At 32.2% G+C, this 18548-nt stretch overlaps 1 protein-coding gene across 1 annotated transcript; it reads left to right on the forward strand.

The window, feature by feature from the left end:
- Positions 1-8681: 8681 nt before the first annotated feature.
- LOC127739196 (39S ribosomal protein L11, mitochondrial-like) lies at positions 8682-14898 on the forward strand. Its single transcript, XM_052250816.1, has 4 exons — positions 8682-8863; positions 12307-12402; positions 13225-13318; positions 14546-14898. Exons 1-4 carry the CDS (start codon positions 8723-8725, stop codon positions 14806-14808), a joined length of 594 nt encoding a protein of 197 aa, XP_052106776.1. The 5' UTR covers positions 8682-8722; the 3' UTR covers positions 14809-14898.
- Positions 14899-18548: the final 3650 nt, after the last annotated feature.

The following is an 18548-nucleotide window of genomic DNA, read 5'->3' on the forward strand; positions in this document are numbered from 1 at the left end:
CTACTCAAACGACACAAAATGCTATTTGTGGAATAATCTTTCGGAATTGCAATAAAATCTTTTAGGTTTTGGCAATCAAACAGATGGTTGGTTGGAAGGGAGGAAACAGATGCAGTCAAACCTGTATATAAAGGTCACACTTTGGACCAGAGAAAAATAACCTTATCAGTCAGGTGACCTTTGAACTGAGGTTCAAAATGCCATAGATATTACTACATCAGGATAGAAAAAGAGGTAGACAACCTTAATAGATGGTGACTTTTATAGCAGGTATGTCTGTATATGTATATTTTTTTTACTCATTAGATTCCCATAAATTTTATTTTCATAACAGCTTTTCCCAATTTTCATGTCAGCGATTATATTCTTTAAAATACCTTTGTACCCGTCAACATAGTATGGAGTAAACTTAATTTACTGCCATGAGCTTATACTACCTTTTACTGTTCAATAGGGATACACTAGTCTTACCTCTTCTTCTGAAAAATAGAAAAGAGTCATTCATTATATATACATGTATGTTGATTTCTAGTCCATGTAATGAAAGTCACATTGCACAAAAAAATGCATGTTTTAAAAATTAGAATCAATAATACTATTAAATCAAACTGTATTTATTCACATTATTTTTTAATTATTTTTCCCTACATACATCCCAACATGTTTACTTAGTGCAATGAAATTTGAAATGTTTATAGCTAGTATAAACAAATACAGAACTAGTATAAACAAATACAGATCTCAGTCATTTGTCAGTTATAAATAGGTGGCTAAAAATAATATTTTTTTGTTTGTACAACATTGTATTCAAGGCTGTGTGTAAAACGGGGAGGGGGATTTGGGGGGGGGGGGGTTCAAGGGTACTAGCATGTCATGCAGATTTTTAAGCCTTCAATAAGGTATGCTTATCTTGATTTTTTTTTCAGAAGATAAAATACTTAAATAATAAAAATAGTTAACACAGAAACAACTTTTCTCTAGTTCAAAACTGGATGAATCAGCTTTTACTTAAAACTCCAACATCAGTGATAGTATTTTACATTATTCTATAATTTTATGTGGTTACAACTATAATTTGACAAATAAAATTCAAAATAGATGATATCTAACCACAAGAAAAGAGAGTGAGTAGTTGTTGGTTGCATTTTGTCACCAAAGGGCCGCCTTATATAGCTTATTATAAAATATTGATTTTGCTAACTGTTGGTGGCCTAATAGTGACATCTAGTTGTTTAAATCCATGTCATTTGGTCTTTGATCTATAGTTATATCATTGGCATCATACCACATCTCCTTATTTATATAAAAAGGTTGACTTTGGAAACAAACAACAAAACAAGTCCTACATGATCAATAGAAAACATTACTCTAGAACATTATTTACCATTTTCTTGCATAGGCATTCCATCTTCTTCATCATCATTTTCTTTTTGGGACTCCTGATTAACATAAAAAATAGCTTACCAGTAGTAGGTAGACGAATTTAAAATTAAAATTTAAAAAAACACACTATATTTTAAATTCTGCAATTTCAAGCACTCATAGCTATTTTTTCTTAAGTTCAAACTAAGTGACAGTCTTTTGATGTCAAAACTATACTTTATCCTGATGTGTGCTGAAAATTAAACATACCTTTAATTGCAAAGTAGAGTTGCCGGAAGTTTGTTAGTACAAAAATAGGTACTTCTGATCTGAACAACAGGACAAATATGCCCTCCTAGTTTGATCTTATATATTTTTCTTATTATTCAACAAAAGAAAATTTCAACAAGACTCTACAAAACCAATTTTGGAAGGAGACTATAGAAATAATTACTAACGACGACTGCAGTCATCAGGGTTGCTACGTTATGTGCCAGAATAAATTTTGAAAAACATAGGACTAATCATGCCACTTTTATTTTAAAAATATGATTGGACCCCTGGATTAATTGTGAAAAGAAACCATAGAACTATAGAAATTTCAGTTTGTACATGTAGATTGAGCCTATGAACTAATTTGAATTTGAGACCAGCTGGTCATAGAAAGACAAATTAATTACAGTCAAAAATTTTAAGTTTGGTGAATTAAGATTCCTGAACCAATTATGAAAGAATATATTTGCACTATAGTTGGATTAGATAAATACATATACTACAACTTACAATTTTCCATTACTAATACACGAACAGCCATTTTGGATGATGGATTGGGCCACTTAAACAAATTTTTAATGGAGACCATTTTATGAAAAATCAACTATATGAAAAACTTACCTCAACATAATATTCATGAAGTCTTGCAATTAGATCTGCCTTTAGTCCTGTAAATAAATCATAAAATGTTTATAGGAAAATGTGTGGGGATAGGAGTTATAGGGCAAAATATTATCATTGCCTCCCTTTTTAGCAATCAATTAGTACAACATTATCAACATGTGATGTCCATTTCAATATGTGTCTTTTTTTTCAATTCCATACTTAACATAGAAATGAACAAACCAGAAACTATAATATAAAGGGATAGAAAGCATGAAAACAAAAAATATGGGTGGTAACCATTGGATTCATACTTTTCATAGGGGGTCTCAATGGGGGGTTCCGATCCCGGATCCTGCTTACTGTTTTGTCAGATTTCCGTATCCCACTTACACTATGTACGTAAACGATTCTCATTTTTTGTAATTTCCCGTGTCCCGCTAGACTTCATTTCCTGTTTTCACGGCACAATAATTTGACTTTCACGTGTCGCGTTTACAATAAATCGGCAATCCCGCGTCACGCTTAGACCCCAATGAGACCCACTTCATAAATGTTAATTTTTGTGGATTGACGAAAAATGACATTTTCATGGATATATGATTTAATTCTACATACAAACCTATAGAAAACTTGTACTTCTTTGGAAAAATTTAATTCAGAGTTTACATATACCCATGAAATCCATGAAAATCGAATAATGTACTAGTATGTTCCTGAGTCTAACAATTCGAAAGTAAGGAAGACTATATTTAAAATTTTTGGCATTCATTTATGTTTATACTATGCAGGTACAATCATTTTGAGTAGGAAACATTTAATAATACTAATCAAAAACTCATATTCTGTAAGCAAAAAAGACTAGCCAATCATTTAAATGGCCAAGTCACTGATCTGTTGTTTACTGTGAATCTGACCATGGAAACTATACCTTAAAGTTTACATTATAAAACAATTTTGATATTAAAATGTTTAAATGAAACTATCAACTTAACATCTTTTTATAAACATTAACTGCAAAAATGCTGTGATAGAGATTTTCTGAACATACAAATCGGTAAAATTCTCAAGCAGTCACAATGACATGTATATGATTTTCAACTTAATCGTTAAAAGTATCTAAATTATGCATATGTATTAAGATAGTAGTGGTGTACATGTAATGTCAATGAGACATCAAACAATAATTGAAAATTTGCAATTTACCACAAAATAGACATCCCTTCCTTTTCCATTACAGAGGTCTCCTTAACCTTTACAACATAGACATGCACTTAAACTCATTAGAAATTTAGCCCAGTTTAAACACACATTTCAGACACCTAATAATTTTTTCTTGATTTTTACAGAAATATCATATAAAGCAATTCTTCTGAGAATTTTCATTATAGGTTATCTTTTTAAAATTAAAAAAAAAAAATATTGTCCTTAATATCAGCTTTAAATTAATTTCTCAATTGAAAAACATTGTACATTGTATGGCAACCATAAGCAAGTAGTTCATATAAAATTCAAATGAAAATTTTCACAAGAATTGCTTCCAGGATACCTTTTAAAGCCAAAATGAATGGAAAAGTAGTTTTATCAACTGAAATCTGAACATTTGGATTTTTCCTAGGATAGAAATGTCAGAATGTGTTATCTTTTTCCAAACATGATTATCTGTATGTAAACAAAGATTACAGTTGAAAACATAAAGAAAGCCAAGTTCCCTCATTAGTATCTCACCTTCTTCACTTCCTAAAACTAATTAGTTAATAAATGATAACAGATAAAGAAAATGTTACATGTACATGAATATTATTAATAGTATTCCAAACCAAAACCCAATCTGAATGAAATACAGATCGTGTGTCCATGCTTTGCTTACAAGGATCTAACAACATTTCCTTTAATTTTTTGTTTTGGTAATTATAATATCAGCAGTTTAAATGTCTGCCTTCAAATTTTTGAAGGTGTGTATCATTACGACAAAGCCCTGGACCCTATACATGCTATAGGTCTGTACAATATTAATTAGAGAGGAGATTTATCAGATCCTTGTAAGCAAAAAGCAGACATATGATCTGTATTTTATTAGATTGAAACAACAAATATATACACTTTAAAATAATTTCTTTTTCAATAGCCATTTTTCATGCAGATTTAGATATATTCAATCAATCAATCAATCATCCAAATCCTTGTATAACAATATGGCAGACATAATTATTAGATAGAGTCATCTACCTTTTGAATAATTATATCCACCATATTGTTTTCAAGGAACTTGCATACAAACATAACAAAAATCCTATTTCTTAAGTTTTTAAAGTTGTACTTTTATTGAATAAAAGTGATATATATATATATATCTAAAAATTTAAGTCTTTATTATCAATATAAGGCAGAAAACAATATATATGTGGCTCCAGTTACTCGACCAACCCTAGAACTTTTTTTTCCATTTCTGAAAAATAAATTTTGAACGATCCCATTTTGTGGAAAGTAAATTTCAATAATTAAATTCAAAAAAAATTCAGTCATGTGAATTTCCATTAGAAGTACACTAGTATCCACTACGGCTAAAAATGTAACAAATTCTTAACAGAATGCAACAAAATTAACTAAAAACGTAAAATGTCTGTTTATTTTGCAACCGAATATATAGAAAATGGTGAACTTCCAGTAGAGGCGTGTATAATATGGGAATCAAACTCGGTGAACACACATTTTTTTCCTGAATTTGACAATACGAGAAAATTTTTAAAAAACGATGGATTGACCCTATTTTCTTGCAGGATTTAACAGGAACCACACATATATTTTTATTTGGCCTGAGCAGTATTACACCATATAACATAGACTTTTCGGGTAACGTCAATCAGTAATCAGGTATGTAATCAGTATATAGGAGTTTTCAGAGTTTTTCGGTACACATGTATGGTGATACTGTGTTTATTATATCATGACATGACAAAGATTTTCATCATCTTTCGATTCTGTGATGGTCTATCCAACTGAAGCTTGTTAAGTCATAAATCTACATTAAATTATCTACAAAATGATGCATGACCCTCTTATTTCTGTTGCCAGAATCATTCGTAGCAGCATCCATTCTATATAGATAAAAAAAATTCAGAGACAAGGGCCTGTGCATGATCATACAACAATAATAATGCTGGCAAAGTGATTGTGGCTGAACTGATCCTGATTCGATATCCAAGGCAATTGGTACAAAATGCACTCATCAGCATTAAAATAATTTATCTGGACTATATTTTGGGCTGTGTTCTGAAATTAAATACATGAACATGCGTACAGCATAAAATCAAAAGCTTCATTTAAAGTCGGCATAGCCATATCTGTATTCAGTACACATGTATGGTGATACTGTGTTTATAATTTATATCATGACATAAAGATTTTCATCATCTATTGATTCCGTGATGGTCTATCCAACTGAAACTTGTTATGTCATAAATCTACATTAAATTATCTACAGAATGATGCATGAAAATGTGTATCGGCATGTCACAAAACAATAACATAACCTCTTTGAGCTTTTAACATGTTTAACTGTTTAAACCGAAAAGATCTATTTTGTTGTGCTAGCCATTTAATCATCCGTTATTGGCCTATACAATGCAAGTGTGAAATATAAAAAAAACCTTGAGTAGGTAAACCAAGTTCTGTTAATTTCTGTTTTAACTCAACAACTTTGAGTTTCTTTAATTCGTCAGTCGTAGGTACCGACGCCATGCTGGATAATATAATAAGGTCCAAGGAGTACCGGGAATGAAAAATGAAATGGGTAGAACAAATTACTACTATTAATTGAAATACGTTCTTATCAAAAACTTTCTAGTTTCGGATCAGTACAATATCCGGCTTTTGTAACATTGAGCGAAAAACTGAGTAAACCATATTTAAAACTTGACTAGAAATGGACAATATAATGTCTTTATAACTTTAAGCGATTCTTGATTTTAAAACGACTATAATTTTTTTTTCAAATTTTAATAGTAGACTAAAAATAAAATGTTAGAAAGTTTCGCCCAATAAATAATAGGATCAATACATTATGTCCTAATTAGTAGATAAAAAAGAAAGAAAATGTGATAGTTGCCAATGAGACATTGATTATCCACCAGAGACCAAATAATGTATATATATGAACTGTTAGTCACCATACAGACTTCATCAGAGCAAAAACTGATACCTATATGGTAATCAATGAAAGACCTTGACATAACAAAATGAAAAACAATGTGAATGATAAAAAGAATCTCGGAGTGACTTTTAAGTCAAATTTGAAATTTGAAAAACAGAAATTTACAGAAATTGAGAAAATGAATATATCCATGATATTTCATGTCAGCACAACTCTCGGGGTCAAATAATTAACAAATTATAAAATTAGTGATTGAAACAACATTTTTAAAAATGAACAAAATAAAAAAGATATAAAATGCAGTAGAAATAGATTAAATTTAACGTTCAAATGCAGTAGTTAGCGTTTAGGCAAATAAAAAACCGAAAATTAAAAGAATAGAAAAACAAAGGATATGGAGTATACATAAAAATGAGAATGGAAATGGGGAATATGTCAACGAGACAACAACCCGACCAAAGAGCAGACAACAGCCGAAGACCACCAATGGGTCTTCAATGCAGCGAGAAAATCCCGCACCCGGAGGTGGTCCTCAGCTGGCCCCTAACTAAAATTGTGTGCTAGTTCAGTGAAAATGGACGTCACACTAAACTCCAAAACATATAAATGAACTAAAATTAAAAAACATACTAGACTAACAAAGGCCAGAGGCTTCTGACTTGGGACAGGCGCAAAAATGCGTCGGGTAAACATGTTTTGTGAGATCTCAACCATGACACAAAATCAGTACATGCACATCAAAAAATACACAATAAGCAAAGGAACAGCGCTTTGATTAAAGTCTGTATTACTATAATCTTGAAATGTGAAAAAGTATTTGTGATTTTGAAAATTTTCCACAGTGTAGCTACAGCAAATCCAAAAGGCACATCCAGTATATTTGAATACCTGAAAAATGATTGTTATAATTTTTAATGCGTACCAAGGATTTGGCAATGTATAGTACGTACCAATTACAAATCATGTAATTTTGTCTATAAATCTTAACTGTTACTAGTGCCACAGTTTTTATCCTTCTGATCTGCAAAGATGGTGCTTACGTTTTATAAAGTAGATCCTCTTATGAGCTGATAAAGTCATGATGATAACATTGTACGCAAAACATGGTGCTCTTCATTTCTTGCACTCCTTTTCTAATCTTGAGGGACTTTTCACTGTACAAAAGTGTGATGTTAAAGTATAAAAATTAGTATGAAATTAAGTGGCGTAGGAGTAGACTAACAATTTGAGGAAGGGGAAGGGGTGCAAACCTCTTAAGTGACAAGCAAAGAAAAACCTTCAATGGTCTTTTAGTTTAGTTACTAGTATTAGTCAGTGTCCACTATGATCATTTTAATTTATTTTATTGCAATATTGATAATTTTTTGTAAGTTGGGACCAGGAGAACTGGCATAGAACTTTACTACCGTCCCCTGAAAGTGTGAACAATAGATAGTTTATTCGGTCTATTTATATAATGGCCCAAACGTTTTAATCAGATGCCTTTTTGCAGATCGTTCTTATATATATGTATCAAAACTGAACTGATAATCAATATAAACTCCCGTAAAAGTTTGACAGAAGTATCACATGTAAATTCGAAAATGTATAAGATACGTATATGCCATGGATTTTTTTTATCATATAGAGTTTCTTACTAACTGCCAAAATCTGTAGTTTAACATGATTTGCCTGCATTTCAATCATTTTAAACCATAATTCAGTGAATTTATTTGATTCAGCTTCAATGTATCAAAATCAGAAATAAAAAAGACAAAACATTGTACGGTCGAGACATTTATATCGTTGATGAAAACAATAAATAATAAGGATCCCAAAATTGAGCTCTGAGGTACATCTTCAGTAATGTCAGTTGTTTTCTGTTTGTGGAATAGGATTTAAGGGGATCAACTTGTTTTTAGAAAAAACACTTTTATATAATATTAGAATAATGCAGATGAGTTTGTCTAAATGAAATGTTGTGACCGGGTGAGGCAGAAAGTCAATCATCTTAGAAATACACGAAAGTACTGTAGTAACTAGCTTTTTGTATCAATAACTTTGTTCAGGTACTTCAATGTTGCCTGTAGTATTATAAAATAAATAACCCCCTTTTTTTAAATAAAATATAAATCCGGATATTTATGACCAATCCGATATTGTAACTAGGTCTAACATTTGGGTTCTGTCTATTAGTTAACCGTTAAAACGAGGTAACCATCTAGGGTAGGTAATGCATATTCATGACTAAGCGATGATTGACAGATATTTAGATAAAAAAAGGATTCATAGTTCCCTAAGGGAGACAACTTTATAGTTCTTTCGAGATTCTCTAGAGTTATTCTAATAATAATGGCTGCACGGGGTGCTAGAAAAGTTGCAAAAGGGGCAAAGAGAGGTGTAGAGAAAATTATGCATCCCCCGTTTTTGAAGACAAATATAAATTCCTGTCAAGCTGCTCCAGCTCCACCTCTTGGGCCTAACCTTGGACAGGTGACATACTTTTTCATCACGCATGATATCCATTTTGAGAAGAAAAAAAAACTATGATTATGAACAGTCTCTCTCCTGTCTCCTGGGGTGTTGAAAGGAATATTTAACGAGAGAAATTTATGTATTACTGAAAAATTATTACACCAGGGTTTTCGATATCACAAACTAGTCAAAACATTTACTAAATTTTATCATCGGTATAAGGACATCATTCGTAAATATAGCTCAACATGCAGACTTCTTATACGTTCAGGTATTTCACATCCAATTTTTTATAGAAATATTCTTTTTAAGCACAAAAATGTCAGTATTCACCTCTGAAACTAACAAAACCTTTAAATAGACTTATTAAGAAGGGATATAGTTACGATACTGTTGTCAGGTCATTAAAGATTGCATATTTTGGCGTTAATATTGATTCACTTATAGGGTCTTTGCATCGGCACTAAACACATTTATTTAAAAACCAGTTGTTGGCATGACACGGGATATGTTCTTCTCATATATGTTATGATGGTATGATACTAAACCCCTAACGGGAAGGATTGTGCCTGATATTCATATGATGAAGACATAATCTTTCAATCAGTTTAATTGAAGTCTGGAGCTGGCATGTCAGTTAACTGCTAGTAGTCTGTTGTTATTTATGTATTATTGTCATTTTGTTTATTTTCTTTGGTTACATCTTCTGACATCAGACTCGGACTTCTCTTGAACTGAATTTTAATGTGCGTATTGTTATGCGTTTACTTTTCTACATTGGCTAGAGGTATAGGGGGAGGGTTGAGATCTCATAAACATGTTTAACCCCGCCGCATTTTTGCGCCTGTCCCAAGTTAGGAGCCTCTAGCCTTTGTTAGTCTTGTATTATTTTTAATTTTAGTTTCTTGTGTACAATTTGGAGTTTAGTATGGCGTTCATTATCACTGAACTAGTATATATATTTGTTTAGGGGCCAGCTGAAGGACGCCTCAGGGTGCGGGAATTTCTCGCTGCATTGAAGACCTGTTGGTGACCTTCTGCTGTTGTCTGTTCTATGGTCGGGTTGTTGTCTCTTTGACACATTCCCCATTTCCATTCTCAATTTTATTCCATCTGTATAAACACAATAAGACAAATTTCTCTCTTTGGAGTTGGCATGTCATATGCTCTTCTATGGGCACATATACAATCTATATATAAAAGCAGGGTTATAACTGTTGTGAGTGTCTCTGTGCTCTTTAAATGCAACATGATGACATTGAGTCGCAAGGAGAAAATTACATCATTTAAATACACTCTCAAAAATACGGAACTCCAATTTTTAACATCTATTAAATATCTAGGAGTAAACATCACAAATGATCTACACTGGGGAAAGCACATAGAGGAGATATGCAATAAATCTTATAGGACATTAGGCTTACTAAAAAGAAACCTATCAGCATGTCCACTTGAAGTTAAACTCCAGGCATATAAAGGACTGATACGACCTGTCCTAGAATATGCAAGCACTGCCTGGGACCCACATCAACTATATCTCCAAGACCAAGTGGAAAATGTACAGAAAAGAGCGACTAGGTTTATAACATCAAACTACAACTACGAACCAGGAAGTATGACAGCAATTTTAGACCAACTGCAATTACCATAACTAAAAGACCGCCGTACACAAAACAGACTGATCCTTTTCTGCAAAAGTATACATGGTCAAGCAAACTTACCTTCTGACAACTGAAAAAAACCATCAAGGACAACCAAGAACATGCACAGCCAACATTTCCTTAGACTTCAAACAAAAACAGACACATTAAAATACAGTTTCATTCCAAATACCATTAAGGACTGGAACCAACTACCACCGGATATCTTCATCAAAGTTCAGACAGCAGAAGAACCAGCTAAAACCTTTAGTGAAATTGTAAGGGGGCCCCACTTAAGTAAATTACTTGACGCACGCACAGTGTATTAATATCCTTGGATGTATCGCCGTATTCCTATCAAGATCAAGATCAAGATCTTGTGGTAGAGTGGGAAAGGTCATGGTTCGATCTGTGGCCAAACTAACAAAAGACTTGTAAATTGGTATAATTTTGCTGTTTTCAACTGACCTGCGGCTCTGAGGAATAACAGCAAAGACAGGTTGGCTTTGAGTCAAAATAATTACAAGGGAAGACAACAAGTCTTCCTATAGACTATTAGGCCAATTAAAATTAGTTGATAGATTTTCATCCCCGCCCGCCCCTCTGAAATCGTTCCGCCCCAATTTTTTTTATTTTGAAAAATTTACGATTTCCGGATTTTGTTCATTTTCGTTACCGGTAACTGTCGATAATTTCGTTTCATTAATAACATCCTGTTTCAAATTTTGGTTTTTGCATTTCTTTGTATGTTTGATTCGTTATACATGTTATACATGTATATACATGATAGAACCTTATTATTACACTTGCATATATGAAGAACACGTCACAAGAGCGTTTCATATCTAATAAAAAATAAAAAATAAAATCCTCCCACCCACCCCATTTTTTTCAAAAATTTGGATGAAAATCTACTAATTAAATTTACTTGGCCTTACCAGAATATTAGAACTAGCATGTTAAAAATCCAGCCTAGTGGTACAGAGCAGTGTTCATATTCATATTACACTAACATGTAAATGTCCTGATATGCATTTAGTATTTGCCACTGGAACTAAACGCCAATGAAAAATTATAATCATATATAAGTGGCTTGGAATTTGTATAAGAGCTGGGACTTGTGAAGCCAGACATTTTTTCCATGTTTATTTAGGGTTTTAGATATTGTTATTATTATTTGATTGATTGTTGGAGTTTTATAGCACACTTGGCTAAAATACAGATTGTGTGTCTATGCTTTGCTTACCAGGGTCTGACAACACTCTGTTCTAGGCTGCCTACACATTTTTGAAGGTGTGTATCATTATGACAAAACCAGAGGATCCTGAAAGGTCAGAATAGAACAGAGTGTTGTCATATCCTTATAAGCAATGGATGGACAAAGAATCTGTATTTTAATCAGGTTGACTTGGCTTTATTGTGGCAGCCAATTTTTATTGGTGGAGGAAGCTGGAGAGAACCTTCAGCCGAAAGTTTGTCAATCCTAGTCAATTAAGGTCAAGAGTCCAACGCACCTTGCCATGAGCAGGGTCTGAAATCACAAACTCATTGTTGACATGGTAGTTACATGTATCACTGACATGGTGTCCTTAAATGTCTGTTAACTATAACAAAAATATTCTTCTCTGAATTTATGAATCCAATACTTAACTTTTAGTAATCTTGCTTATCCAGTTCATGGTGAAAACAAAACAAAGAAACTGCTATTCCACATGAAATATCACAGATCTGTAGTCTTGTCAAGCTGACATGTTGAAATTATTACCAAGCTACACATATAAGTGATGATTTCCTCTAATTAAAAATTTTCTTTTTTATTAGCGTGGGGTACAGATTGCTGCCTTCTGTAAGGAATTCAATGAGAAGACAAGTCACATAAAAGAAGGGATACCACTGCCTACTCGAGTCTTTGTAAAGGTATATGTATTTAATTTAGTGAATTTTCTTTTGATGACATTTTACAGTCATAAGACTGAATCAGAATCAGTTGTAAATTATTAAGTCAACTGTCAGATATATACATGTATAATCATGATAAACACTTGTGAAGTAAATACTATTTGTTTTTATTGGTAATTATTAGTTTTCTTTGGTTAACCAGTTACTGTTATTGCTTTCAGATGTAACTGATCTTAAAAGAGAAAATGCATTAATGTATATGAAAAATCAAATAAATATCATCAGTTAAAAACCTGTTTGTATCGAAAACACAATTCCTCGAAAAGTAGGTTATCTAGAAAGAAACACGGACTTGATTTAAAAACCTTTTAACAGAAAACATAATTAAATGAAAAGAAGGTAAGTGATATTGGTCTGTAACTCACAATTATACAACTCTTTGAGGGGTCTGTACAATGAAGGTGGCCTGTTGCAAGCTAAATTTCTGTCCCGATCTAGTATACCTTCTTTTTTTCTGTGGCAGTCCAAATTTCCTGCCCATTATTCCAGCCAGCCCTTTTGACGGACCTACCTATTGTATATAGTGTAGATTTGTACTCGTCCTGAATACGCATGAAATATTTGCCACTGGACATTAAGCAAACAACAACAAAAAGACAATTATACATTAATAGAACAAAATTCAGATCAATATCTACAGAATTAACAAAACAATCAATCTTTACATATGTTGGATATTTTAAGAACATAATGCCAGGATATGATGCTGCAGAAGCATTAAGCATGTATTAAAAATCCATGGAAGGAAAAAATATTCACTGGAATTTTTGTCTTTTTCAGCCTGATAGAACATTTGATCTACTAATCAAGTCACCAACTGCTACATATTTTTTACTTAAGGCTGCTGGTATTCAGAGGGGTGCTAGAAATCCAGGTAGGGTTTATTTGCAGGCCAACTTCATTGAAAGAAGGTCATTGATAGAAGATCTTTGCTGATGACTCTTCAATTTATTTACAAATTTGTTAAGCCATGGCGATTTAGAGCTTAACATGTTGTATAGAGTTTAGTCACCAGTTTACTGTTGAACATATTTAGCTGTTTCATTTACATACATCCCATATCTGCTTTTATTCTTATTATAAAACCATATTTGACCTGCATCTTCCTTATGGAATCGAGACTTTGCAATTTATTTCAGATGACCCTGTAATTAAACCATCATGGTAGCTATCATTGGCTATGCTTTAAAATAGCACATTAGTTAAAAATGTAAGTAATGGCTGAATATCATGAAAGCCATGATAGAGAAAAATCAGGCAGAGGTAAAAATGCTCAGGAGCAGTGATTTTTTTTTTAAATCTTTTCCGGCATTCAAGCAATTTTTGTCAAACATTTATTTCTAAAATCATTTTGATACAAACCAGTTTAAATGAGAAACAACTTAAAAGAGAACAACCAATATATGTTTCTGATTTAGGTGAACAGGTAAATTTCAGACAACCAATTTACTTCGCCATGAAGTCAGTCGGCTGGCGAGATTTAGCAATTTTCAAAATTCTTTGGCGACTTAAATCGTCATTTCGCCGGCAAGATTATGGCCTGGATATTGACACTGAATAAAATTTGTTTTTATATATTGACCTTAATTTTACTAAAAATTCACTGAAATAGCTGTATAAAAAATATATATATAAAATAAATTTAAATATGGCAAATTTTTGCTAGCAGCCTCTAGAGCATGTTTTACAGATTTACTTTAAAAATTGTCCCCATAATTTGTTAATTTTTAACTGGACATTAAGTAATTTTTACATGGACATTAGTTAATACAATTGGAAAGATTTGAAGCTCCAGTTGCATTCTGATTAATTTGTATACATGGATCTGGCAAAACTCCGTTCTACTTTCTGTTTTAGTAATTATTACATCAGCCAATGAAATTTCAGCCTTCTCATTTTTTAGATATGTATCATTACGACAAAACCAGATGATCCCAAAAGGTCTATGAAAAAGTAAAATAGAATGGAGCTTTGTCAGATCCTAGTAAGCAAAGGGTGGACACAGTCAATTCCTTTCAATCAGATTTGCTCCTGTTGGAACCTGTTTTAGTGTCTTTTCTAATTGTCTTTTTTCAGTTAATAGTTTCAAATTATTTTGCAGGAAATGAAATAGCCGGAAAGGTGACAGTGAAGCATATTTATGAAATAGCCGAAATCAAAAGTAAAGATCAAGGATTCGAACATGTTGACCTTAAAAATATTTGTCGGTTAGTCATAGGATCTGCTCATAGTATAGGCATTGAAGTCGTCAAAGACCTTGATCCTGAGGAATATGGAGAATTCTTAGCAGAAAGAAGGTTAATTGTGGAACAACAAGATAAAGAACTTGAAGAAAAGAAACAAGCAAAATTGTTACGATTATAGCTAGGGTATCATATTGTATATACATGTATTGTATGGCTGGATGTGTGAAAGTGATATAAAATTTTATTAAAATTTAGTGTTAAAAAATGTTCTCAGTTTTACTTTTTCATGAACTCTGTGAATTTGTGTCTGTTTTTGGGTAGATCTGTTTCACTAATATTTAAGATAGTTTTTGGTCGGTCACAACTTCATCATAATGTGTACCAGGTATGCATGTTTGTCTGGCTTATGTCACATGATGCTTTTGATGGTTTTATACAAGTCCTCCACATTATATCTCACCTTAGGTATTACCTTTCCTGTGGCAGTAAATATGGTTATTTCAACATGATATCCTTATTTTCACGTAGGTATGGAGGTTGTTCTTGATAAAATCTTGTCAGCCAGTTTTTGACCTTGAACTCACTTTCTGGCTTCAGTTTTCAGGTTCAAAGTTTCTTGATGAGGTCTTCTCTTAAGCAACTATGCATGATAGGTCAAAAATATTTGGTAGGCATACTTGTAATGAGTTTTTTGCTTGATCTTATTAAATGCACTCCATTGGTAAGGCATGGCTTCAAGATATTTGTAGATATATAGACAAATATATAAATATATACACAAAACAATTACCTAATCTGACAATACACACAAATATCACTTGACTATACTTTCATTCAAACAAAGGAATAAATTGCTACAATAAAGGTTGACTCAAGATCAGAATTGTTAAAAGTAAAAGAACAGAAACCAGGAAATCAACCCCCTATTTTCCCTGCAAGTTTTCTTGCATAATTTAAGAAGTTCTATCAATTACTAATTTATAAAATGTTACACCCAATTGCAGTTCAAATTTACCTTTACAAACTGGTCAACTGGTAAAGCATTGCTAAAGTGAAAGGTTATATGAAGTTAGTGCAGTGCGATACAAATTATTCTTCCCATCTAATTCTAGTGATTCGCTGTCTGTGTTATGAAATTTGAAATTTTTGAACACCTACTCTAATCTAAGGAACACTAGTTTAAAAAGTTTGACTTGGATATGAAAACTTCTATCATCATGAAATTTGAATAATTAGTTCTAAAAATTGTTTGTTAATTAAAATAAATTATTGCTTTGTTTGTTAACAGGAAGTTATTGTGTAATTATATTATTTGGATATTTTTTCTTTGGTTATAACTGATCTGATATAAAAGGGAAATAATTTAAATTGAAGAAAAATTTACAGAATACAACTTTGATTATGTCCCTTTAATGTGGTTTCAGAATTTCTCTCATTATACAAATACATTTTTGTGTTCTTTTTCAGAACATGAAAATAACTTGATAACCATGGAAACAATTTTTAATACAAATTATTTATAAAATGTCATTACGATGAATTCATACTTGTTTTATGACTTGTGTTCCTTACATACAGGTACTCACAATTGCACCTAGATTTTGACATAAATCATGTCAATCACAAGATTTGGGTAGAAAATGATAATAACAATAGGATGGTAAGAATTATTTTTATTACACTGCACTTGCTTTATATTAACAGCCTTTCACTGAAGCCATGAGCTAAAATGCTTTACCAAGTTGATCAGTTTGTAGTGGTAAATTCAAACTTCAAGGACAAAGCCTTATGAATATGCACCGCAAGATTATTCTTATATTTCATTGATTTAAAGGAGGAGATCTCAAAAACAATGTTTAACCTTGTCAAATGTTTATTAGCCTATCCCAAGGCATCTACGCTAGCCAAGGGTTACTATTCAGTCCCCTCCTCTCACCCTTGGCAGATTAAGCCATCATTTTTGATTACAATGCTGCACCATCTACCGATAGATAAAAGTCACGCCCATTCCAACTACATTATTCTTGACCAATGACAGCACTTGAACTCTCTTCAATGTGGAAGTGTAAAAAGGTTGTGTCTAGTGTTTACAAATTTTGTGAAGCAGGAACCGAAAATATACATTGACATTCCAACATTTTCGTGAGAAACATACCCAGGAACTTTAATTAGTCGATAAAGAACAGTTACTTTAGAATTATTACTAAATATTGTCCTATGTTTTGGGGGTAAAGACTTGCTGCACAATCAGCATGTGGCAATTGTTTATTTTACATTTTCTACATTTACACATGCTCATCTTAAAGGTGCTTTTTGATTGGATGCAGCCAGTTACAACTGCGACAAATGGTAATAATTTACCTGTGGATCTTAAATTCTATCTCAATCCGCCAAGGTTGGAGAGGAGGGGACTGGATCATAACCCTTGGCAAGTGAAGAATGTCCAAAGGAAGAAACCTTGTCAGTGCTTGTCTTATTTTATCTCTTGATGTTTCTTTGTTATTTAGAGGACTTTGGTGTTGATGGCAGATCTTCAATAGATTAATTTATTCACAACCATTATTTAGACTAGGGTATGTTAGACCTCTTGATTTCTTTTGGTTATCAATGGGTCAGTGGTGCATTGAAGTATACCTCACATTCATTCATATATACTCTTTCATTTTGAAAAATACAGATCCTTTTTTTATGGCAAGAGGACATGTTTCTTTCATATCCTACTGCTTGATAAATATATCCAGATATTGTATTCCATTAGTCAGCTATAAGTTCCTGATTCTTGTTTGAAAGCAATTAATGACAGTATTTGTTATATTATTTATAACATTTAATTGGTTGATATTGGTCAGTATCTGTTATGTAGCATGATCAACATCTAGCAAAGAACTCTGTTAAAATCAGTGACAGCTAAGAGCTGTATATAACTTGCAGTTGGATGTGATATTTTGCACCATGGTGAAAGAATTACTATGACTTTACGATGAAGAACAGCAATAAAAGTGATGTTACTTTGCTTTACTACAAGTGTGTGTAGGTGTTAACACACCATATTTTCCTTTGAAGACTATTGATTCTAGACATAATAAACTAGAGACTCTAAAGAGCATGTCGCTCACCTTGGGCTATGTGCATATTCAACAAAGGACACTCTCCAACATTGTAGACGAGAATAGAACTCATGACAAAAATCTCTGTTTTGTTGCTCTTGTAATGCTGACTATTTATTCTGTTCAGTTTTTCCCTATCTTTAGTTTTTGCTCAAAGCACAAAAGAGGGTAAAAAAAATCCTCAATAAAGGGCAATCACTCCTATAAAGAGTGACAGTCTACTAACTATATCAGTAAAATTTGACTTATTAGTAAATCTTGCCTTGCTGATCATTTTTGTGATTTAAAGTGTCTATTTTTCTATTATAATTTATATCATATAAGGCAAAACGCAAAAAAAATGGTAAAAAATCGTCACTAAAGGGCAATAACGTAAATAAGGAGTCATTGGACGATTTCCTCCATGTTGTCTTAAATTGTAGATCTTGTCTTGCTGATCATTTTTGCTCATTTAAGTTTCTATCTATCTATTACAATTTTTAAGATATAAGGCAAAAATGCAAAAAAATTGTAAAAATCGTCATCAAAGGGCAATAAATCTAATAAGGAATCGACTGATGATATTGACTATGCAGATTTATTTGTAGAAATTGTCTTACTGATAATTTTTGCAATTTAAAGTTTCTCTCTCTATCTTTAAAAATTTTCAAGATAATAGGCAAAAATGAAAAAAAAGGTAAAATTTGTCATTTAAGGGCAATACCTCCTTAAAAAAGTCGTCTGACAGTTTTAATGTATATGAAAAATTGGTACAGCTCAACATTCTGAACATTTTTGCCCCTGTCAGATTTTCTTTATTTAAAATGGTTTT

The sequence above is a fragment of the Mytilus californianus genome, unplaced genomic scaffold, assembly GCF_021869535.1.
Source record: "Mytilus californianus isolate M0D057914Y unplaced genomic scaffold, xbMytCali1.0.p SCAF_4, whole genome shotgun sequence".
NCBI lineage: Eukaryota > Metazoa > Mollusca > Bivalvia > Mytilida > Mytilidae > Mytilus > Mytilus californianus.

Coding starts and splice junctions, on each gene's coding strand:
- LOC127739196 (XM_052250816.1), top strand. CDS start 8,723: ATGGCTGCACGGGGTGCTAGAAAAGTTGCAAAAGGGGCAAAGAGAGGT. Junction 8,864..12,306: donor TTGGGCCTAACCTTGGACAG/GTGACATACTTT, acceptor CTTTTTTATTAG/CGTGGGGTACAGATTGCTGC. Junction 12,403..13,224: donor CTACTCGAGTCTTTGTAAAG/GTATATGTATTT, acceptor TGTCTTTTTCAG/CCTGATAGAACATTTGATCT.